At 38.6% G+C, this 24,735-nt stretch overlaps 1 protein-coding gene across 2 annotated transcripts in view; it reads left to right on the top strand.

The window, feature by feature from the left end:
• Window positions 1-22,799, top strand: part of OPRM1 (opioid receptor mu 1) — a 58,333-nt gene extending 35,534 nt beyond the window's left edge. The window contains exons 2-4 of one of the 2 annotated variants that reach the window (XM_053591328.1): window positions 5,176-5,528; window positions 6,291-6,811; window positions 22,599-22,799. In XM_053591328.1, the coding sequence (XP_053447303.1) occupies window positions 5,176-5,528; window positions 6,291-6,811; window positions 22,599-22,637 (913 nt within the window). In that variant the 3' untranslated portion in view covers window positions 22,638-22,799. Of the gene's footprint in view, window positions 1-5,175; window positions 5,529-6,290; window positions 6,812-22,598 lie in introns of those variants that run through there. The other variant, XM_053591329.1, reaches the window with a different exon arrangement.
• Window positions 22,800-24,735: the final 1,936 nt, after the last annotated feature.

The following is a 24,735-nucleotide window of genomic DNA, read 5'->3' on the forward strand; positions in this document are numbered from 1 at the left end:
TTCAGGTGAAAGCTATAATTTAGCTTCATAGTAAGGCTGAGTACATTGGATACTTTTTCTTCCATTCCTGAGATACTTTGCTAAGAAGAATATGTTCCAGCTCCATCCATGTAAACATGAAAGAGGTAAAGTCTCCATCTTTCTTTAAGGCTGCATAATATTCCATGGTATACATGTACCACAATTTGCTAGTCCATTCATGGGTTGATGGGCACTTGAATTGGATGAATTGGGCTGCAATAAACATTCTGGTACAGATGTCTTTGTTATATTGTGATTGTTGGTCTTCTGGGTATAAACCTAGTAAAGGAGTTATAGGATTGAATGGCAGGTCTATTTTTAGGTCTCTAAGTATTTTCCAAACGTCCTTCCAGAAGGACGTTAGTGTGCATTCCCACCAGCAGTGTAGAAGTGTGCCCTTTTCTCCACATCCACGCCAACATCTCTGGTTTGGGGATTTTGTTATGTGGGCTACTCTTATTGGGGTTAGGTGATATCTCAAAGTAGTTTTGATTTGCATTTCTCTGATGATTAAGGATGATGAGCTTTTTTTCATGTGTTTGTAGATAGTGCATCTGTCTTCTTTAGAAAAGTTTCTCTTCAAGTCCCTTGCCCACCCTGAGATGGGATCACGTGTTCTTTTCTTGCTTATACGTTTGAGTTCTCTGTGGATTCTGGTAATTAGACCTTTATCAGAGGTATAACCTGCAAATATTTTCTCCCATTCTGAGGGCTGTCTGCTTGCTTTACTTACTATGTTCTTGGCTGTGCAGAAGCTTTTTAGTTTGATCAGGTCCCAGTAACGTATTTTTGATAGTTTCAATTCCCTGGGGAGTCGTCCTCATAAAATATTCACCCAGGCCGATTCCTTCAAGAGTTTTCCCTGCACTTTCTTCAAGTATTTTTATAGTTTCATGTCTTAAGTTTAAATCTTTTATCCAGTGAGAGTCTATCTTAGTTAATGGTGAAAGGTGTGTGTCCAGTTTCAATCTTCTACAGGTTGCCAGCCAGTTCACCCAGCACCATTTGTTAAATAGAGAATCTTTTCCCCACTGGATGTTTTTAATGGGCTTGTCAAAGATTAAATAACAGTAAGTAGCAGGATTCATCTCTTGGTTCTCTATTCTGTTCCAGACATCTACTTCTCTGTTTTTGTGCCAATACCATGCTGTTTTGATCACTATCGATTCATAGTACAGTCTCAGGTCTGTTAGCATGATTCCTCCTGCTGTGTTTTTATTGCTGAGTAATGTTTTGGCTATTTGAGGTTTTTTCTGATTCCATATAAAACAAAGTATTATTTTTTCAAGATCTTTAAAATATGACAATGGAACTTTAATAGGAATTGCATTAAAAGTATATATTGCTTTGGGTAGTATAGACATTTTAACAATGTTGATTCTTCCCAGCCATGAGCATGGTATGTTTTTCCGTTCGTTAACATCTTCAGCTATTTCTTTTCTTAGAGTTTCATAGTTCTCTTTGTAGAGATCTTTCACGTCCTTTGTTAGGTATACTCCCAAATATTTCATCTTCTTTGGCACTACTGTGAAAGGAATGGAGTCCTTAACTGTTTTTTCGGCTTGGCTATTGTTGGTATATATAAACGTTACAGATTTATGGGTGTTGATTTTGTAGCCTGAGACATTGCTGTATTCCTTGATCATTTCTAAAAGTTTTGTAGTAGAATCCCTGGTGTTTTCCAGATATACAATCATATCAACTGCGAAGAGTGAAAGTTTGATCTCTTCTGACCCTATGTGGATACCCTTGATCTCCTTTTCTTCCCTAATTGCAATGGCTAAAACTTCCATTACAATGTTAAAGAGCAATGGAGACAATGGGCAACCTTGCCTGGTTCCTGATCTAAGCGGAAATGATTTCATTTTAACTCCATTCAATACGATATTGGCTGTGGGTTTGCTGTAGATGGCCTCTATCAGTTTAAGAAATGTCCCTTCTATACCAATTTTCTTAAGTGTTCTGATCATGAAAGGATGGCAGCTGATTATTTAACATGAAACATTCTATTAAAGACAAGACTCACAGAGTAAGGTCTGCTGGGTGAGAAGTGGCCAATGTGGTCGACTGTGCCCTTAGATCATGCAGCTGTATAATCAACAGTGGTTCTAGCAAAAGTTATTTTTCTGCTTTGATGGAGAAACTTCTGCTTATAAACAGCACCAAAAAATTTTAAATTTCTTGAACATCAAGGCCACTTATTCCAAAAGCTTAAAATCACAGTTTAATTTTGTTTTTTGTTTGTTTATATCCTTAGAGTATCTTATCTATCCTTTTATACATGCCATATTTATTCTTCACTAAAATCAAATGGGTATGTCTATTCTAGTTAAATGGCTTTCTCTACCTTTTCCTGTAAAATTTTTTAAGGAAGTAAAACTTCTAAATTAAGTAAAAAAAATTACCCCCAAATCTGAAAATGGGGACCTCTTTTGGCAACAGTGAGACTTCTGCAAGTATTGTAGACCAGCTTTAGGTGTCAGAATTTTTAAAGTTCAAGATGTAATTCCAAACTATTGGAGATTTGTGAAACCTTGACATTTATTGAAATCAAACATTTCCCTGGAACACTGAAGTAGGGCCGTACCCAAATGCTTCTGGGATTCTCTTCCCCAGTCAACAGCTGTCTTGGGCTGAATGAGTTAGACTCCTAACTTCATGTAACTGAAAAACAGGAAAGAAAACCTAAAGTTTAAAAACAATTTACTGCACTATATATATGAATAAAAAGTCCAAGCAAGGTAGCCTTAGGTATGATCTCAAATTCACATTCTCTGGACTTGGGTCCATTTTACAGGCTTTTCCAACCACGACATACCATACACCTTCTCAGGTTTGAGTCAGAAAACTAATGCCCTCTTTCTCAAGAAGTCTTGAAAAAACACTGATGGACTCTAGTTGGAACATCAGATCATCCTTGGCCATTAACCGTGGCCCCAATGGCTACATATCTTCATTCCCTGAAATACTAACAGAACCCATTGCAAAACATGTGGTCTAAAAATAGGAAACAGGGAGCTGCCCACAGTGAAACTGAAGTATTATTTACTAAATTACGGTAAATGTATGTGGAAAGTTAAAAATAATAGACGTCCAATGTGTGCAAGACGTACGTTCACCGTTGGATAGAATTTATCGTGGCTAAGCGTGCCTGCCTATCTCTTCCCCTTGGCATTCTAATTTCTGCAGACTTTGAAGATACATAACATTACTAGATACCCAGGAAAAAGAAAGGCCTATTTCTCTATAAAGACTTACACATGAATGTTTGTAACAGTTAATTTGTGATAGTCAAAAGCTGTATTCAACTCAATTCCCATCAATGGATGAATTAACAAATTACTGTATAACCATGTGGTGGAATACTACTTGACCATAAAATGGAAAAAATTCTTGAAACATGGAACATGAGTGAATCTCAAAATAATTTTACTGAGTAAAAGAAGCTAGACAAAAAAGGAGTACATATTGAATGATTCTATTTGCATGAAACTCTAGAAAATGCCAAACGAGTCCATAAGGACAGAAGCAAAGTAAGATCAGTGATTGCCTAAGGAATAGTGGGGGTGGTGGTTGAGAAAGGGGGAGTGAGAGGGAAAGATTAAAGAGCTGCACCAGGAAACTTGTGAAGTGATTGATATGTTCATTATCTTCATCAGGGCATGGCACATGTAAAAGGCAAGGCAGGCCATCTATTCTGTTCCACTCAACTCTGCCATTGTAGCATCCAAACAACTGTAGATGTGTAATCATTCCTCTACTAGTTTCATATTAATATTGAGTACATTGGATGCTTGCTTTTCCATTCTTTGAAGGGTATATGGCACACATCCTGGGTGAAAGCCTCAGATGCAACTTGGACTTTACCTACCAATTGCAAACAATGTAACCTAATTATATGTGCCCTTATATTAATCTAAAATAAACCCAAAAAACTGTACATAAGATGATTTTTAAGAGGGTGTGGCTGTGTTCTAATAAAACCATTTACAAAAACAGGCAGTGCCCCGGCAGCACCTGTGGCTCAAAGGAGTAGGGCGCTGGCCTCATATGCCAGAAGTGGCGTGTTCAAACCCAGCCCCAGCCAAAAACTGGAAAAAAAACTAAAAACAAAACAGGAAGTGCCCCAATTCGGTCTACAGCAGCAGTTCTCAACCTATGTGTTGTGACCCACAGGAACTGTACTAAAGGGCTGTGGCATTAGGAAAGTTGAGAAGCATTGGTCTACAGGTTTATTTACCAATCCCTGAGCTTGATTATGGCGATGGTTTCACAAGTGTATATATATGTCACCACTTACCAATTTGTTTATTAGATGTTATTTATGGTCAATTATACCTCAATAAAGCTATTAAAAAATAAAAAGAAACTTAGGCTTCCCATCTTGGATTGAATAAAGTCTACTCCTCTAACCATGGCATAGACGTCATTGTCTGTGCTGGTCTCTCTCTTCCTGTCCTATCAGATCCTTCCTGTCCTATCAGACACGTAACATCACATCCTTTAAGATTTAGGCTTTGTTGGAGTTCTCTCTACTGTCTCTCTGCCTGGAATGACCTACCTGCTTTTATTAACTGTTGAACTCATCCTCATATACTTTAAGATTAAACTTGGGCATCTGCAGTTCCAGGAAGTATTCCCCACCTCACTCCTTTTTCCTTTGCATTATGTTCTGTGAGAGGCCTCTCTCTACACTCCCAAGAAAGCCTGTGTCTTGGTATGTGCCTGTGTGTGTAACACATACATGCTCGCAAAAAATTAATAGTGTCCAATAGTATTAAATTATGATCTATACATTAAAATTTTTTTATATATATGAAAGTATTATCCAGTCTGCATCTATCAAGCCTGTTACACTGAGAGGCACAATAAGAACAACAAAACAAGAACAACAAAAATAAAAACAAAACCTCAATACGTCAGCCCGGTTGCTTCTATTATTGTAACTATTTTACAGAGAAGAAAACTGGTAGAGAGATTACACATTTTGCTCTTAGGCATATGGCTGTAATTAGCCAAGCTAATAGTAGAAAGAAGTTCTATACCTCCTCTCAAATGCTTTCCACTGATTCATGCAAATGAACTGTTGGAAGCTTACTTGTATTTCACGTTGTCTTTTACTGACTCTGTCACCGTTTTTCCTTCGTCTCCTAGGTACACCAAAATGAAGACAGCTACCAATATCTATATTTTCAACCTTGCTCTGGCAGACGCCTTAGCCACCAGCACCCTCCCCTTCCAGAGTGTCAATTACCTAATGGGAACGTGGCCATTTGGGACGATCCTTTGCAAGATCGTGATCTCCATAGATTACTACAACATGTTCACCAGCATATTCACCCTCTGCACCATGAGTGTGGATCGCTACATTGCAGTCTGCCACCCTGTCAAGGCCCTGGATTTCCGTACTCCCCGAAATGCCAAAATTGTCAATGTCTGTAACTGGATCCTCTCTTCAGCCATTGGTCTTCCTGTCATGTTCATGGCAACTACAAAATACAGGCATGGTGAGCGACGTTGCAGGCCTGAAGGAGGAAGGGTTTATAGCCCAGTATGTTGGTAAACTTGTGAGTCCAGTAGAATTTGTGGAGTATCCCAATGTTTAAGTCAAATTGAAATTTTCATTACTCTTTCCAGAAAAATATCTGAATATTTTGAAATAGGAATTTTTTTATAATTTTAGGCTCAGCAAACATTTTAAAGGAAATAGTACCTGTTTCTGATTTCTTTGTACTTTATCAAACTTGTGGGTAGATAAGAATATGCCTCCCTCAAGTTTAGAGATTAAACCCAAATAGTATTATAGTGAGGCTTGTTTTAAAATTTCAAGGTGGCTTTATATAATAACAAATTTATCTTTCTAGACATAATAGTAGCTGAATAATTACTCATCAAAAAATGGAGTGGAAACATATTATCAGCTGGAGTCTCCTAGAAATTTTGGACAATGATTATATTTTTTAGAGAGACTTAGATTCTATCATAGAAGGTCTCGCTCATGGTGAGACAGCCATAATTGTTCACTGAATAAAAACTTAATGTGATCAAAGAGGACAACAAAATGAGAAATTTAGGGAAAAAATTAACTTTCTTTGTAGATCAACAGAGAACTGAGTTTCTTCCAAAATTTCTTTAAATCTGGCTTGTAGAGTAACAGCCTTAAGTTGCCTCTGGTCAAGGCTACAAATTAGTAAGCAAGATGGCAATATTAAGACTTGATGACATAAATCAATGTTGCTATTTTGTTCCCTTGCATTCCTTCCTTCCAGGTTCCATAGATTGCACCCTTGCATTCTCTCACCCAACCTGGTACTGGGAAAACTTAATGAAGATCTGTGTTTTCATCTTTGCCTTCGTCATGCCCATCCTCATCATCACAGTGTGCTATGGACTCATGATCTTACGCCTCAAGAGTGTCCGCATGCTGTCTGGCTCCAAAGAAAAGGACAGGAACCTTCGAAGGATCACCAGGATGGTGCTGGTGGTCGTGGCTGTGTTCATCGTCTGCTGGACCCCCATTCACATTTACGTCATCATTAAAGCCTTGGTCACAATTCCAGAAACTACTTTCCAGACTGTTTCTTGGCACTTCTGCATTGCCCTGGGTTACACCAACAGCTGCCTGAACCCAGTCCTTTATGCATTTCTGGATGAAAACTTTAAACGATGCTTCAGAGAGTTCTGTATCCCAACTTCCTCCACCATTGAGCAACAAAACTCCACTCGAATTCGTCAGAACACTAGAGATCACCCCTCCACGGCCAATACAGTGGATAGGACTAACCATCAGGTATGCAGTTTCTAGAATTAGGGGGGGATAACATAAAAAATCATAGATAACATAAAAATCATTTGTGCCAATCAAAGATTTTGATCTTTTTGATAGAGAATAGTAATGAGAAAAGTGAAGCTCAATGTAAAACTGGAGGGAAGAGGGGAGCAATTGTAATCGTAGTGTCAGAGAAGAGCTTTGTTAGATGAACTCTGCTCTTTATATATGACTATACATATCCATTTAGATATAAAGATATAACAACTAGAATTCTATAAAGCTACTAAAAAATCACTTTTTATAAGACCTTTTCTTCTATGTAAAAGTAATGACATCAGCAGATTGTAGAAGCAATTCTTATTTAGAATACTTTTCATTCTTCCTAGACATGGAGATATCATTCCAATATCCCTCTCACATCTCAAAAGCCAATCCTTCTCTGGCTCTGTAATTACAGAGAAAGGATTAGTGCCTTGCCCACCATAGTCATGATCACAAGAATTCCCACCAAGTCAGCCTCACGGCAGTGAATAAAAGATTTTAAAATAAAAGATTTTTGTTAAGCTTTGGTTTGTAAATGCTGCTATTTGAACAAATATCAAATATATTATTTGTTTATTTGTTTAAATAATTTTTTCACAGTCATCATACTAGTTGGGGATAATATCATGAGGAATGACTAGTTTGGGGAAGATATATTCCAAGTACAGATGATCCCGACACAGTAAATTTAAGATTTACACACAGTATTAGAGTCATACAAGAAAACAAGGAGGAAAAAGAAAAGATTGTCCTCAAGTCAATATTACCTGATTAAGACACTGGTTGGCAAAATTTGACCTCTGACCAACAAAGTCAATCAAACATTTGGCTTAATTATTAATATTAAGTAAATAAATTTCCAAGTAATGATGCAGCCTATATAATTTTTTAACAAAGAACTTGGATTCAAACCTCCTGTGAAGTAAATACTAAGAATCAGAACCTCAGATAAAGTCCTAGAGTCGGGAGTGGGACTGTGGGAACAGACAGCTCCATGAAAATGAACAGGAAGTCAGGTCCCTGAGGAGCCAGAGGGAGGGGTTGGCCACCAGGGAGTGGAGATGCTCCCTCTCCCTGCCCCTGGGCCCTGCTCCATCTGTCGTAATTCCCCATGTTGCCACTCAGCCCAGCCCAGGCTCACGCTGTCTAATTGACCACAGGACTAATGTAATATGGCCCAGATGCACTTGTCACAGGGGACATTAATCCTCATACCCCTGATATTCAATAATGCTGAAATGAAATGAACACAGGAACTTACACCCCCCCCCACCAGAGGGCATGAGGTAACGATGGCAAGCCCACTTCCAGCCAAGGGGAAATTATTAACTTATTATGTCTCACTTCTAATTCTATTTCAGAAATAAAAGCCAGAAATAAATGATTTTTGACTCTACTTCTTTTCTCTTATTTTTTTTCAAGACCTCTAAACCTGCTCCTTTTACTAAGCAGCTCTCCTATTCAGTAGCTGTCAAAATCTTGCGAGTAAGTTTAAAAGAGCAGGGATTTAAATAGAGTTTCTCGAACCCGAGGAGAGCATATAAAAGAAGGCAATTTAAAAATCTCAGTCCTACGCTAAGGTTAAAATATTTTGCTCTGGAGTACAATATTTCCAGTGGAGCAAAATGGCCATTATAAAGTTTTGACTCTTTCTCCTCATGTGCCCACCTGAGGCTCCCTCTCCCGCTGGGCTCTTTCAGGCATGGCTGTTTGGTCATGGACCCAGGACCACTGCTAAGGCCTAATGTCACACCTGACCCCTCTTACCATCCTCCATTCACCTCACTCTGGTGAGGCACAGCCCCCCACCCTTCTGGCAGGGCGTTTTCTTCTGAGTGAAGCTTGAGTGTCCTTTAGTTGCCCCACGCTGCCCTCAACTCCCTTACAAATCCCACATTTTCACAGTCATGTGGCTCTTGCACAACCAGATCGAGGAGAAAAGAAGCTAATTGGCAGAGTTCTGCTCTAAGTAACTAAAAGGTCTGCTTTAAAAATAATCCAATTAAGGCTTATCTTCATTGCTGCCTCTGTGAACCAGCTTCAGTGTCAGGTAACAGCAGAAACACTTTAGTCCAGAAATTGGCTGCCATCCCAAAAACGCCCTGGCTGGTCACAGGAGAGAGGCTGCCAGGAAAAGAGGAAAAGATGCTCTGACATATTGGAAAATCAAGATAAATCAAAGATCCCTTTGGCTAATCTCTACTAATGTGTCGTCATTAAAATTAAGACAGTTACTCATATGACTGGGACAATGCCCAAGCCTCTGGAGGTAGCATCAGCAATATATCAAAATAATAAAATGATTGGAAGGACAAATCGGAGACGTTCTGGCAGTGTCTATAGGACATATTGCATTAGCTGTGCAAATCCAGAATCCTACAGACAGATGTTCAGTGGTGGGAGTTGTTTTTACATCATAAGCCATCATGTTAGGGAACATAGCTAATTGGATTTGCATTCCCTTAACTGCTTGTTTGAAGTTTGTATGGGTTGTAAATGTTCATGTTCTGCCTCTATATTTGTATTTTCTCCAAGAAATATATTACACCAGCTATGTCAGATTTCAAGCACATTAGCCCACTTCATATTCTGCAGATCAGAGATGCAATATCAAACCTTCCCAGGGTGTCTGTATTCTGACAACTGTACGCTGAGGCCATGTCCGTGAAGTGGCGATTTGGCCGTTATCAAGGTAATTTGGTGAGCCCTATGAGAAAACCCTGTGCCCCACATAAACTTGGAGTCATATTTAAAACAGTAAAAAGCTACCCAGTCAGCTTTTGCTGCATAACAAATCACTGGAAGATCTAGTGGCTTGAAAATTCCATTTACTTAGTTTGCAGTTCTACAGATAAGTCATCCAGGCAGGGCTTGGCCAGACCATTCTTCTGGTCTTTAGCTGGGCTCACTCTGAGATCAGCTACCAGATGGGTTGTCAGCAATGACTCAGCAAGAATGGGCAGCTCCACGTGGACTCTCATCCCCTAGCGTGTTAGCCCAGGCTTGTTCTCAGGGTGGTCACAGGGTCTGAGAGAAAAAGAGAGAAAAGAAAGCAAAGCTTCTAGGGGTCTAGGGTCAGAAGTAGCAAAAGTCACTTCTGGGCTTTTTATAGGTCAAATAAAGTGACCTTGCTGATCACTTTTGACTCCACCTTGCTGATAAGAGCTCCAATCACATTGCAGATTGCAAAGGGATGTGGATATAGGGAGGGAACAACTGTGACCTCTTTTGATAAAAATCTACAGTGAGCACATGCTGCAAGGGACAGGCAAGCCATCGCTTCCTGGCAGCAGGAACACCAGTCTTGCTCTTTCTTGTACCTCCAGTGTCTACCTAGCTCAGCATCTAACACATTAAAAAGTACTTCTAAAGTATCTGCTGAATGAATGAATGATAGGCAAGCTCATGATATTTCAAGTCATGTAGCGGGACATAGAATGCCCCCTTTCTTATGCACAGACACATGACTGGGTCGTGCTCTGCTGTTATTACGGACTTTCCATCAGTGATGTGGAAACACTCACGGAGGGGCTTCTTCCTCTTCCCCTCCCGAGCTCTTAGTCCTGTGATCAAATGTTACACTTTTCAAAAAAGTGTTTACATTTGAACTTTTGTTCTAATTTTATTTTTAACAACGGCTTTTGATGAGAAAACCAAGAACTAGATTAAGGGCCTGAAAGAGGTTTTTCCCTAGCTAAGTAGGAGGGGAAAAAAAGAAAAGATGATCTCTTCTGTCTTTTCGTGGGCTCATCTCAGGGCTCAGCCTCCTGCTCCAGATGAAACATCTCTCCTATGATCTGCTTGTTGCCTTTATCGCTTCTAGATCTCTGTTAGTGTTAGGTAGACTTGGGCCTAGGCATGTGGGTTCCATTTTCTGCACATGTACCGCCCACTGTTGTCTTATTGAGCTTAGCTTCTCTCATTTACTGAGTCCAACTCAGACCCGCCATGTTGGCCACTGCTACCCTGCCCTCCCTCTTTGATTGTCACCCCAACCATATTCTCTAATGCAGTTTCTATTTTGAAAGTTAGGTGATTTTTGAAAACATTTAACATTGCATGGAGGAGGAAATGACTCTATTACATTGGTGGGATTATTTAAATAGCAGGTGCTAACTACACGCATAGTAATAAAGCTATCTTACATTTATACAATGATGTGCAGATGTAAAAGTGCTTTCATGAACCCTGTCACATCTTTTTCTGTAGCATTTATTCTGAGAAAATAAATGTCCAGGGAGGGTAAATGATTACACAGATCAAACAGCCAGTAAGCGGTAGAATCCAATCATGCCAGGCTTCTAGCATTAATCCAGAGCTTTCCTCTGCTTTCCCACACAATGCCACTTTCCACTCAATGATAACGGTGGGGTCTCAGCCAGGGATTCTCCACTTTACTATGAGCTCCAGAAAGTGTTAGTTACTAGAAACTCCTCTGAGAGATTATGTGTCATTGTATGAGGACAGGATCGAAGAATCTACATTTTAAATAAAAAACTGAAAACCTTGATTTAAACTGTAATTTCATCTGTACACACTACCAAATTTACTATTTTGTCTAACCTGGGTGACTGATTAAATCAAGCTGATTGGCATAAACTTTTTTACCAAATGTACCATGTGTCTTGCAAAATGATGTAGTTATCCTTGGAAAAAGCCTTGACGTACAAAGATGCCTATCACTGGGTCTTTTAGAACGAAGTGATGTAATAACAATGAAGCTAACGTTAGGGTATGTCAGGCTAATTCTTTTTCATTAATATGGCAAGGCCATTCCTAAACTCTGTGAATACTATTCTTAAAGAACTCCTTAACATTTTAGTAGAAATAGCAGATCGAAAAACCAGTAGATGCTTTGCACGAGGATTATACCAACTATTATCTGTAGCTAAACTAAACGCAGAAGCCTAATTTCTAAAATCAACTCCATATCTCTCAAATCTGGGTTTCAGTTTTTTGCAAGACATCTGTGGAGAGCTAATTTGGGAAAAAAATAATTTCAACTCCATGACGAAAACTCTAAATGAGAATGGCTCAGAAAATTATAGCACTGGACCACATTAATGCATACTTTGGGGATGAAATCAAAAGTCTATGGTTTAAAAAGAAAATGGTTCCAGTATTGTGTGTGTGTGTGTGTGTGTGTGCGCGCGCGCGCGCACGTGCACCGATGATATCAGTGTGCCTCTTTATTCACTTCTAGAATCAAAGTTTATCTAGGTTCAAATTAAATAATATTTCATAAACAGCAGAATAACTTGTTGTGTTTCTATAAATTACTTATAATCCGACAGTGAAAATATTATTTATTAGAAATATGTTCATCATTACTTCTCAGCCTTTTGTCTAAGATCAAGTGTAGAAATTTGTTCATTCTCAGAAAAATTTGGCTTTAAGACTATTAATACTAACATTCATTAACCAGTTTGTGCCTGGGATGGGATATCTTTTTTAATCATATTGGATATGGATTATAATCTCTACATTTGAGTAAACTAATATTTAAGAAAGGAACCTGTCTATGGTCATAGTTAAAAAGTGGTGGCTGAGGACTGACTCCAGTTAAATTTGATTTTATAACCCAGGCTCTTAATAAATGTGCCTTACCGTGTTCTCACCCTTCTCAGAGCCATGACTGATCTCTGATTTTTCAGGGAGATTTCATTTTAACTGTTAGTGTTCTAATATAATTAGTACATGTGCTTATTGCTCAAATTAATGTAACTGACTGATAAACATATAGCAACAATTTTTTCTCTAAAAATTAACTTAAATTGAGATGTCATCTTATTTGACTAAATTTAGGAAGTGAATTGCCATTTTGAAATCATGAAAATATTCTCAATTATTGAGATTTAGCACTTTGGAACATATCAATCTTTATTTTTCATCTCACATAGCTTTAGGAACTAATTGTGAAAAGTGCCTATTTTTCTCTTTTAACTTTTATTTATTTATTTTTGTGCAGTTTGGCTGGGGCCAGGTTCGACCCCACCACCCTCAGTATATGGGGCCGGCACCCTACTCACTGAGCCACAGGCGCCGCCCACTTTTAACTTTCTACAACACCATATTTTTTTTTACTTTCTAACTTTATGAATTTGAAATGGAGTTTCATGGTACTTTTTTTGCTTTTGCACTTTTCCTCTAACCTTAATGGAAAGGCTCATTTGAATGAATATGACCTATCACAAACTAGCCATTAAGTTTTGAATGTCAGTATGATTGCTGTATCTTTTGGCAGGTTGTGAATAAACACTTGCCTATTGCAGCAATTTGACAAAAATTATAAAATTACATTGGGGAAGACATTGTGAGAACTACATATTTCTAGAATAAAATAAGTGTTACTGATAATTATCCTTTTCTAATTATTATTTCAATCTGGAAATCATGAATCAGGGGCCACGACTCTGTCAGCCTTCTTCCTTTTCTGTCAGAATTTTTTTTTTCCTTTTACAGTAGAGTTCCTGGGTTTGAAGTGAAGTGAAATTTTTTGTGATGAAAAGAAGTGTTACAGCCAGATTTCTATGGCTTCTGCCTTTTGCCATGGTAATCTGGTATGGCCAGGGGAGGCTAGAAAGAAGATTGATTTCAAGCATTAATGAACAGTTTTCATGACATATATCAAAATGCCGTGAGGCCAGCTCTCATCACACCATGTGAGCTAATCATTGTTGTTGCCAGCTGCGTGTGTGCTGGAGTGAATACTCATGTATATTAACCCCACTGGTGGGGAATGAGTGCAAATGGAACAGAGTATTTGTTGCCTCATTCTTTATGAATCAAGGGAAATAAATCACTTACACTCTCAGCACTTGAATGTATTAGGAACACACACAAAAAGCTAATCAGCCTGATAGATTGACTATGTATCATTATTAGATACTGAATAAATATAAGCTGAAAGCTTCATCACAATTTACAGTAATGCCCCTCTCAGTCTAAAAATAAATATGAGGATAAGAATTTGGATCATTTGTCTACATAAAGCATAGTATTTATTGGGAGTGAAGGGAAGGAAGGAGGTGGGAAGGCAGGCAGGAAAAAGAGAGAATCTACAGAGTCTATTTCATGTCTGAACGCAGTGACCTTCTTCCTACTATTTTGTTTTCTACACAGACACAAGAAATCTCAGGAATACTAGAAATCTATAAAATGTAGCAAACCATACCTAGATTGTTTCTTTTTTTAAAAAAGAACTTTATAAATAGTTTTAAAAGATATATCTAGGAGGTTTATGTAAATAATCCAGAGTTTCCAATATTGCACCTAAGTCCCTTAAAGCAGAAAAATTAAATGTCTGATTGTGATGTAATGGATTCCCCTAAGACATGCACTAGAAAAGCAAAGTCTGTGGAAATAAGAATCTCTTGCTCCAGAAAAATCAAAGAAAAATTTTTAAAACTTTGACCAAAAAAATGTATATAGTGAATGTGGACTAGAATAGGACTACTACCCATTTGACAATAAAATCATCTATTTAACTCATCCTAATTTACCAATGCAGCAAGAATATCCCACTCTTGCTGTTCTCCATTCTTTTCTTATATTTTAAAATCCCCAAATATAATTAAATATGGGTTCATTCAGATTCAAAACGTCAACTTAAAAAAAGATGTTCTTCATAAGCTATTCTTTGGGAAAGGAAGTGATACATGTCACTCTCTCACAGAATCTTAAAACTTAACATTTTACTGATTGCTTCAAAATTTCAATAGGACAGTATTTTGGGGGGCCTAGATAGGATAATCACCTGAGGCCAGGAGTTTGAAACCAGCCTGGGCATTTTTCAAAAAAAAAATTGTAAATAACCAGGCATGGTAACACACGCTTATAGTCCCAGCTACTTGGAAGGCTGAGGCAGGAGGATTGCTTGAGCCCAAGAATTTGAGACTGCAGCAAGCTTGACAGCAACCTGTTTCAGAAAAAAAGAAAGGAAGGAAGGAAGAAAGAAACAAAGAGAAAGAGAGAAGAAGAAAAGGAAAGGAAAGGAAGAAATTCAATGAGACAAATGGAATTTCAAGTGGCTAAAAGTAAGTAATCAAAAGCAAATATCTAAGTCTCAATAATGCAACGAGATTTATCAAGGGTGCAAAATATTCACAACTATTAGAATGTTAGAAATGAAGATTATCTTGTCCAACCCTCCTCCTGCCATAGCTGTACATGGGGAAATCGCCCACCATAAATGTATTTATTTTATTGTATGCATTTTTTCACTAAATTTAAAAAATGATAATGAAGACTTTTCAAATACCTAGTTTTCAAATAGAGTTTAAAGAAAAATTTTGTACCTATAGAAAGGTCAGATCATTATGTTTTATATAAATGGTAGCATATGTAAATTTAATGTTTAAATTTTCAGCAGGTAAGGGGAAACTTTACAATTAAATACAATCACAATTTTTAATATAAAACCTTAAAAAGGTAAATGGTTCAGTTATTTACCCAAATTCTAACACAGACCTTGGGTATCCTTGGGTAAGTTTCTGAAAATTTCTGTGCTTCAATTTCCTCATGTGTGAGAAAGGTGGTGATGGTAGCAGTTAGGACAATGTAAGCAGGACATGTGATTATCCATGCAAAGTGTCAGGCCACTGGCTAATATTATTATTCTAAGCCATTTGATGAGGCTTCAGTGTTTTCATCTTCCCTCTTTCCTTTTCACTCAAAATTGAATTTTATCCCTTATAAAAAAAAAAATAAAAAACACTTAAAAAGAATGAAATAATTTGCCAAAAGAGACCATGAGGTGGTTTAACTCAAGCCTTCTCAATCTTGACACTAGCAACATTTGAACCAGACAATCCTTGGTTGTGGAGAAACATGGGTCATAGGATACCCAGAAGCTCCCCTGGCTTCTCACCCTGCATGCCAATTGCACCCACCTACCCCCAGTTGTGACAGCCAGAATGTCTCCAGACATTGCCAAATGTCTCCCCATGAGAGGAGGAATCAGATTCTCAACTGATATTGCCCCCAAGGGAACGAGTGAACTTAACTATGTTGAATAGATGAAGAAACATTGGGGTCCCAATTAGTTGTGATATCACTAATGTAATGTCTGAGAAAGTAGGTGTCCTGACTTTAGGACTAAAATGTCTCTGAAACATCTCAGTGATTTCTCAAAAGAAAGCTTTCTTCTGCACTGCTAACCGGTTACAATGAAAAAGACTCAATATTAATGGAAGACCAGGGGAAAGCACAATTCTTCAACCCTTGTATTTCTTCAAGCCTCTCTTTCAGAGAAAATGGTCATCAGCTTGAAACATCATTAAGAAAGAATTAAGGGCTAATAAAGAGGATGATATTGTTCAAGAATCCTGAGAGGTTCAGAATGAGGTCACATCTCCTGGTGGTATTAAAACATGAAGAGAAGTTGTAGATGAAACATACTTAATGAAACACAAATCATAATCTCTGAACAAGGAGGAATAGGAAGAGTCCCAGAAAACTACGGGGGGGGGGGGGTGAAGGTCCCGAATCTAATGGGAATATTGTAGCAACTGAAAATCACAGTTTTTAGCTTTGTACAGATTGTTTTTAGGACTCAGATCAAATCATTAAAATATATTTTGAGAGCACTTAGAAAGGAAGTGAGTAACCTCCAAGAGGCAAGATTATGATGAGTTATGGTGAAATAAATTATGTTTTCATACAGAAGTACTGGGTAACCAGGGGGATCAGCTTAACCTTCTAGTGACAGTGTTTTCAACAATAGACTTAACAAGATTTTGTTAATTTCTGTAATACCACACTGTGTTTAATTATTGTCTAAATAATAATGGTACGATGAAGTAGGTTTATAAACTTTTAACTGAAGCTCATCTTAAGAGTCCCAGTCAATAGAGAAATGCTAAATAACCTGGATCATAGAATGAGGAACCCAACATCCTGGAAGAGTAAGCCAAGACTGAAAAGACAATAGTCAACAGAGAAAAATCTAATCCAAACATTCAACTATACAAACATAGAATGTGAGTGATAACAGATACAAAAAAGGTCATAAGGGTTTTACTTCATGGACAATGAATACGATACCACCTTGAGACATCTACACTGCAATTATAGATTATATCAACAGAATCCTAGCATCTAGACCCAAAGAAATGTCAGCCTCCTTCTAGTAGACAATGTGTTTCAGGAACCAAAAAGCAAATTAGATTGTGTGTAGGAATGAATAACTGAGGTGGTGAAGGGAAGTTAAAACAACTGTGTAGAAGACTCAGAGAAGTCAAGATAGTTATCTTCTTATGCTTAAATCAATGTGAATAGGAAATTGTACTTATCCAATATAACCCCACTACTTAAAGCCAATGGATAGAAATTATAAGGAAAGGTATTTCAATATAACTAAGAGTCTTCGTCTTTTTTTAAAACCACTTTATTGAGGTATGATTGCCATACAAAAATATGTACCTCCTTACTGTATACAACTTCAAGACTCTGAAAAGATTTTTCTAAGGTTTGAGACATAGGAATGTCCTTATTACTAGAAGTCTCTAATGTTCAAACACCAGTATTTTGCCTACATGAAAGGGATATTGAGAGATTTCAGATGTTAACATTTGATGATTACAGAATCAGAGGGAATTACTCCTTGGTGAAAGTCTTCAGTCTTCACAAGTTCTACCAGGTTCTTGCAGACCATGGCCATAGTGAAATTTAAGAAAAGCTCCATAAACAAATTTCAGGAAATGTTTCCTATCTTATTTTGGTCAAGCATTTAAAAGGCTTTATAAAGGGCGGCGCCTGTGGCTCAAGGAGTAGGGCTCTTGAACCAGCCCCGGCAGGTTCAAACCCAGTCCCAGCCAAAGAAAAAGGCTTTAGAAAGCCCTACTTTATGTGTGGGTGTATGTGTGTATTGCATACACATAAAATTCTCTTTTTAAACCAAAGTTTTCAAACTTATGTGAGCACAGGTTGTTTTTCATAGAATGAAGATTTTACTAAGCAGTTTGAAAAACCCCCTGGAGACCATCAGTCCCAGTTAGTAGTGACTCTGTTAAAAATTCAATGTTCTTTGGAATAAATTACAATATGTCATAATTTAGGCATTAATTAGAATCCTAAAATTGAGTATTACATTCTTATTCACACCCATTTAAAATATTTAAATATTTCAGTATACAAACAAGACACTACAATTTCATATAAGGCACTTTTGCTTTGTTTTGAAGTTTAACACTTTCTGGTTATAATTAAAAGGGAAAATGTCTATGTAGCTTCAGGATATGTTTTCATTGCATTAAACTACACATTGCTAAGACTAAACATTGTAACTGACATATTCTTTTGCTTTGAATGAAATATCTCTGCAGGAAATAGATTTCTTTTAAAAGTCATCTATACTCAACTGTGAGAAGCATACCAATATAAAAATATATTATGATTTTTTTAAATGAAATAATGGAACATTAGCCTGGGTACAAGCCATCCTAATAATCACATATTTGAGTTTGATATCCAATGCCAGTAATTCCTTAAGGGATCCCTTCACGAGCAGGAGTTTCTGAGCCTCTTTTGATTGCTCAGGAATTTAGGCACATTTCTGGGTTTGAGTGATTACTCCCAATCAGACTCTAAGGGTCAGCTCCTCTTAGCGGATAACAAATGTAACCACCAAAAGATTTTTTTTAATGAAAAAATTGCTTTATCATAGTAAACAAAAGTAAAAGCAGGAGGAAGCATATAGCAGATTAAGTCTGGATCCTTGGAACCACCAAATTATTCCACCTCCTCTTGAATTCTCCTTTGCTAACAAGTTGGACTCTTTGTAATCTGGATTCCAATACGTCTGATCCAGGCAAGGGAGCCTGGGGTAAGGGATGAATTTCCTGTTACTTTGGTACATGGAGATCTTTGCCTTTGAGTTATCAACTCCACAGGTTTTTTAAGTGGTTGTTTTTATGATTTCTGTTACAAGTGAGCTTTTGAAGCCTATTACTGGCTGAAACTCTGATCAGCTTCAAAAGTACCTAAGCCTATTATTGGCTTCAGTGGCAACGTTGGATACCTCACAAATAAGAAAGAGAAAATGGAAGTGGAGGAGAGTGGCTGCAAAATGTTATAAAAATGTTAAACCAAAAAAAAAAAAAAAAGTCAAACCAACAGATGCAATTGGGTGTGTCACCTCTCGAGGTTCTATTTCTTTTCATAGGTTGATGAAGTTGAAAAAGATGATCCCTTAAATTTCCTCAATCTTCAAAACTGCAGGAAATACACATCAATCTTTGTATGGTAAAGAGTAAAAGTACCTTAAATAAGCTTCAGTTTGAACCTTAAAAGCTTTTCGAACATTTTATTTTTCAAAATAGGATAAAAAAAATAGCCCTGAGAGATTTGCCAGTAGATTTCCTAGAAAAATTATAGCTTAAAAAACTGTTGACAAAAAATGGAAAACTGATGGTAGAGAATAGTAGAATAATATTGCGTCTATATATCTAATGTATATATCTACTGTATCTGCTATGAACTGTCAAATCTATGAAAATATATTACTGTATGTGGTTTTTGTTAGATAATCCTGAATTTTTAGAAAATGGCAAAGAATTCCAAAATTCCAAAGGCGATATCTTAGCAAGCAAGCAGGTTGGCTTATGTCAACTCTAGGTGTGCCAGAAATAGAAAATGTGACTCAATGGACCAGAGAAAACTGTTTCTTACTCATACCAGAGCCAACAGCAGGAATATCAACATGAAATGCTAGTTCATTTGCCTCTGTGTCTCATGATATGACACAATGAATCCAGATTGCTGCCACACACACAATGCGCTGCACTCCAGTTGAGGGGCTCAGAGCCAAGGGTTCATCATCTTTTGCAGCAAGAAGTAGTCAAACCAATCCTCCCCCTCTGGGAGCCACAGTCACAAAGTAGTCAGACAGTGGTGCTCACGTGGTCAAGCAGTTACAGTTCTTAATTGACTGCACAGTAGCTGGAGAAACAACTCAGGGTCAGAAAATAGTGAAGTCTTGCAGTTCAGCTCCATCAGCACGAACAGGCAGGGATCCTCAGTGAACTGCTTCTCCTGACAATTCACAAGTCAGCCCAGCAAGCATGTTCTTGGCCCAACTTAAATTTTCAGCCACCTAAATATTGTGCCACCCTGTCAACAAGTTGGATTAGCCATATTGACAAAGGCCAGGACCAAATCTGTTCCATTTGTTTCAATCAATACTGATTAGGGTTAGGGTTATTGTCAACAGAATCCCATCCACTAGATGAGGTTAGGCTGCAGTACGGACTACAACCAGGCACTCCAGGATCCCAGACCCAACTGAACAAGTCCCCGTGAGGAAGACTAGGTCTTATTTCAGACAACCACTTAGTGTCTTTTCTGATGGTATGTATTGAATCGTACCACCACACTGTGGGTATTAATCCCAATACAGGAGCAGCCATGCAAACCTCCCCATTCAGCTGGAATCAATGATCCACTTACAATCCAAGGTGAGCTGCCATTGCCAAAGATGAGCCACAAAGCAATCCCCACGCTTAGTGGATAGATGTCCTGTGCTCCACTCTCTCCCATTTATAAACATCTAACTGAGGGGACTTGTTACCCTAGTTCAGGAGTCATTATAAGTTGGTTTGATTAACCTATATGGGCAGGGTCATCCAGGAGTACATAGAATAATCCATGGGCAGGAGAAGCATATGAATTCATGTAAGCTTACCACAAATAAGGTTGCATCTGTAGACAAGGAGCTACCTTTGATAACATCAGGCACAGGAGAATAATTCAGGACCAAGCAGCCAACATGAGTTTTTCTGATTTCACAACACATTGATGGCAATGATAAACCCAGCAGTGGTTTGGGTTGGAAGTGAGAGCTGCCAAATAATCATATGAACCATACTATTATTCTGGCAGACTGAGGGGCTAGAATTAATTGTTCCCTCTTCCCAGCTCCTCCAGGGTCTAAGGTATTCCTTCCCCCAGAGAAACGAGTAGTGGTACCAGGGAAGCAGTGAGTCCAGACCCCACAGGGGACTTCCAGGTAGAGGCAATCTCCCTTTCCAGAAGCCTGTAGTTCAGAAGGGCCCTATGGGGAGAGGGGGGGGTCTGCTGGGACAGCCTGCACTAACTCCAGCACCATCCAATGCTTAGTCTCTGGCCTCGTTTGGTATATTTTCTGATTAACATGTGTAGGACTGAACAAAGTGCATGCATAAATAAGGCACATGTTATCTCTACTATCTCACTAGTCCAATTAAGTGCCAGGCTTCCTTTTTGGCATGTGGAGCCACAGAGTAAAAAAACGTTTTCTTTATTGTCTTGAAGATCAACTTTTGAATCTTAATCCACCTTGTTCTCAAGACTTTGAGTTGGGTGCCTAATCCCATGTCTGATCAGAATTAAGAGCTTTTCTGGACCTTCATGCAATTTAGCATCTGCTAACTTTACCGATATACATGTGGGTACTTAAGAGAAGAGTCGTATCTTGATGTGCTTGCATTGCTAGTAATAATGGTTTAATAAGCTTAAAACCAATATTTAATTGTTAGTTGTAGTAAGTAGGTTAGAAATCATTGAATTAAATGATTGCAGATGATGGGCAAAAGGGAACAGAGACAGGAGAGAAGTGGGTCAGATAAACCCAAAGCCTGGTGGAAGATGCACTGCTGAAGGCCTAGTCCCTTTAAAACTGTAGAGGCTATCTTGCTGAACCTTCACTCCTCTCCCAGCAGGACTCTTCTGTGAGGTCACTGAGCAGGAGAGGCTAGCCTGGCAGGCGGGGGCGGGGGGGCGCACGGATTCCCTCTCCCAGAGAGTGAGTACTTTGGGGGAGTTAGGGAATGCAGAATGTTTGAACCTCATGAAAGAGAGCAACAGTTGATCTGGACTAAATGGGGAGAAAACTATCTCCTTTTTTCTGTGGCCTTGGTATGGTCAGAAGCATCAGTCCATCAGAGCATAAAGCTTCTTGAGTGTTAATACCCACTCCTGTGATTTTTGTGTGTGGACTAATCAGGGTCTTCTTTGACATCCTGCTCCTGGACTGTGTTCCCTGTCCCATGTTCTGTTTGTGTTAGAATCATAAATAACTTAGAATGAGATAAGTAAGAAGTGAATCAGTTTAATAAAGTACTCTACACCAGCATAAGACAGGAGGTCTGAGAATGCCTGGAGAAATGGCATGGTACACGTTATCTCCCGTGGAGGGTAGATTGGAACGATGCAGCAGTGTCTGACTTCTCCGAAACCTTTCATTGGTCTCTAACACAAAGCTATATGCAAAATACAAACATGTCAAAAGATAGGGTTAAAAGAATCCCAAGTGCCCAGGAAGACTGGATAAAGGGAAAGGCTGGGTAAATAGGAACATAGGATGGGGGTTGTTAACAAAAAGAATGTTAGTATTTAGAAAGGGGGAGGGGAAAACCAGTTTCATCCCTGCAGAGCAAGCAAGCTCTTTTCCCTAATTCAACTGAGTTCAAAGGATGTAGGTTTGCTAAAGGGCTCAGTCCCACCTCACCTGTTGACTCTCAACCCACAGGGATAGTCACAGTGGCTGTGTCCTGTCTGGGGGCAACTTGGGGCTCCTTGCATCTTCAATGGTCTTGATGAGCCCCAGGAATGGCACGACTGTGTCCTTTTCCCCAGGTTGAGCCTTGATGCCCAGCCAAGATCAGCCTATCTACCTCCCCGACATGAAGGCCCTCAATACAGTGCTCACACACAGAAGAGTCTCAGTACACGTGTGCTGCCACAAAAGGCAAAATGCTCACTGTCTTTGCCCTTTCTCCACTTTCAGCTAGAAAATCTGGAAGCTGAAACTGCTCCATTACCCTAACTGGTCTCGCGCCCTTCAGACCCTCACCAAGCTTAAAAGCCACCATGTGCGTGGAGCAGGTCACTGCAAGAATGTGTGGGAGGCTCTTCGTCCCTGGGAAAGCGCCCGCATTTGAATCATCAAAACTTTCCTCTCCGGCCACCCCACTCTGAACATCAGGGGGACGTCTAGGCTACGTGGAGCGTTTGTAAGGGAAGGGATATATGGTACTAGTGAGTCCGGCTTGTGCCCAGAATCCCCAGGAGGACACCCAGTAGGTCGAAAACACACCATGGTATGTGAACTAAGGTCAGCATAAAAGGTAACCTTTCTGTATGTAATATTTTATTTTCATGCAAATGTTTATGATCTCATCAAAGAAAAACCACCAACTGCTAAATTCACCATAGTAACATGTGAAGTAAATGCTACCTCTGATCAAAGCCCCTTGTGTGGTAAGTCTTTCCATGTTTTGTAAAGGAATATATTATTCTACTTTTGAATTTTAATGTTCACCTTACAATTATCATCTGGTAAAGACATCTTTTCCACCTCCATTTCTTGGTTTTGTATTGTTTCAGAGAATAACATCTCTCCTACCTTACTCCATAATTACAAGGGAAGAGATTACCGAACATGAAAGGCACCCTGAAATCCAGTCACGTGTCAGCTGCAGAAAGGTTGACTCTGTGCACCACACAGAGTTTCTAAGAGTCCTAACAGGGGATTTTCCATTTGAGCCTTTCAGTAATTTGCTCTCCAATTTTAAATGTGCAATTCCCATCTAAGTGTTCACAGAGGTACTAGTCAGCCAATGAGCTCATCACTGCATCCACACAGTAAGTCAGGTATTAAAATGTAGCCTTCCTTTCTCACCCGCTTCTCCATCCTGCATGCGTCCTACACATTTTTTCTTTTTTTTTTTTAACCTAGTTCAGAATACTGATGCCTTTTGAATCAGCATGATAAAATGACAAAGATTATTATTGAATGCCAGAAAAGTTTAAACACACACACAAATGGAGCCGATAAACTTAATCTCAAGACAAAAAGACTCAAATGACCATATAGATCCACTTTTCTATTCTGTGCGGTTACGTGGACCTGAAATATTAACAATAACCCAAAAATATTTCCTGAAAGACCGTGTTGATGTAATGTCATCACCGATATTTTAGTCTCTTTGATCTCCACTAAATGTCAAGTTTTCCCCTGTAAAGTGTCAATCTTCTAAGTGGTGTCTTGAAGACAGCTCTCCTCTGTGACTGGGTTTCTTTGTCAGGAAATGCTGTAAAGATCTGGCAATTCCCAATTCTACTTGATCTATGTAGACAGCCAGGTCAGATGGGCCTTGCCAAGAATCTCTCTGCTTTGAACTTTTGTCAGCACTGATTAATTGAATCAAACACATTTTCATTATCTGTGAAGATACAAGTAGAAAACAGGGTGCTGTCTTCTTAATATTTGCATCCCTGCATCAGCCTAACAAGGCACAAATATGCACCAGACATGCAAAGGCAGTATTTCTACAAGACAGCTGCTGTGGACTGGCATAACTGAATTTACTGTCTCAGATCCAGTTGGCTACAGTTATATGGACCCATCCAGTGTATCCATTAGCTGAGGAAAAAAAAAAAAAACTAATACAAGTGTTTTAATGTTTCCTTCTGGCAAAGTCCCGTGTTTCTCGTAATCTCTATTTCTCAAATACTGTGTGCCAAAAGAGATGTGCATTATGTTTAATTTTTTTATTATCTTCTAATCAAAGTAATTAAAACCAGGACCTTAAAAAGATTTAGAATGTTGAATAAATGTAGTTCATCTGTGTATATTTACATATCTACACTGCCAGAGCTTCCATAATTAAAATGGATGATCCCAATGGAACACAACAAGGCAGAGTGAAATATTTGTACACGTGTCACTGGGGAGGAAAATGCTTGCTTTTAATGGACTGTAATAACATGAGTTCTCTGAAGGGACAATGCTGTGTTGCTTTTGCTCATACAGTTGTTCTTCAACAATCGTTGTTTGTACGTAAGGACCAGATCCTAGTATGAATTCTCTGCCTTGTGGTTGAGAGCAGCTTAGTAAGACTTGATCTATCTTTCCCTACAAA

The sequence above is a fragment of the Nycticebus coucang genome, chromosome 5 (assembly GCF_027406575.1).
Source record: "Nycticebus coucang isolate mNycCou1 chromosome 5, mNycCou1.pri, whole genome shotgun sequence".
Lineage (NCBI taxonomy): Eukaryota > Metazoa > Chordata > Mammalia > Primates > Lorisidae > Nycticebus > Nycticebus coucang.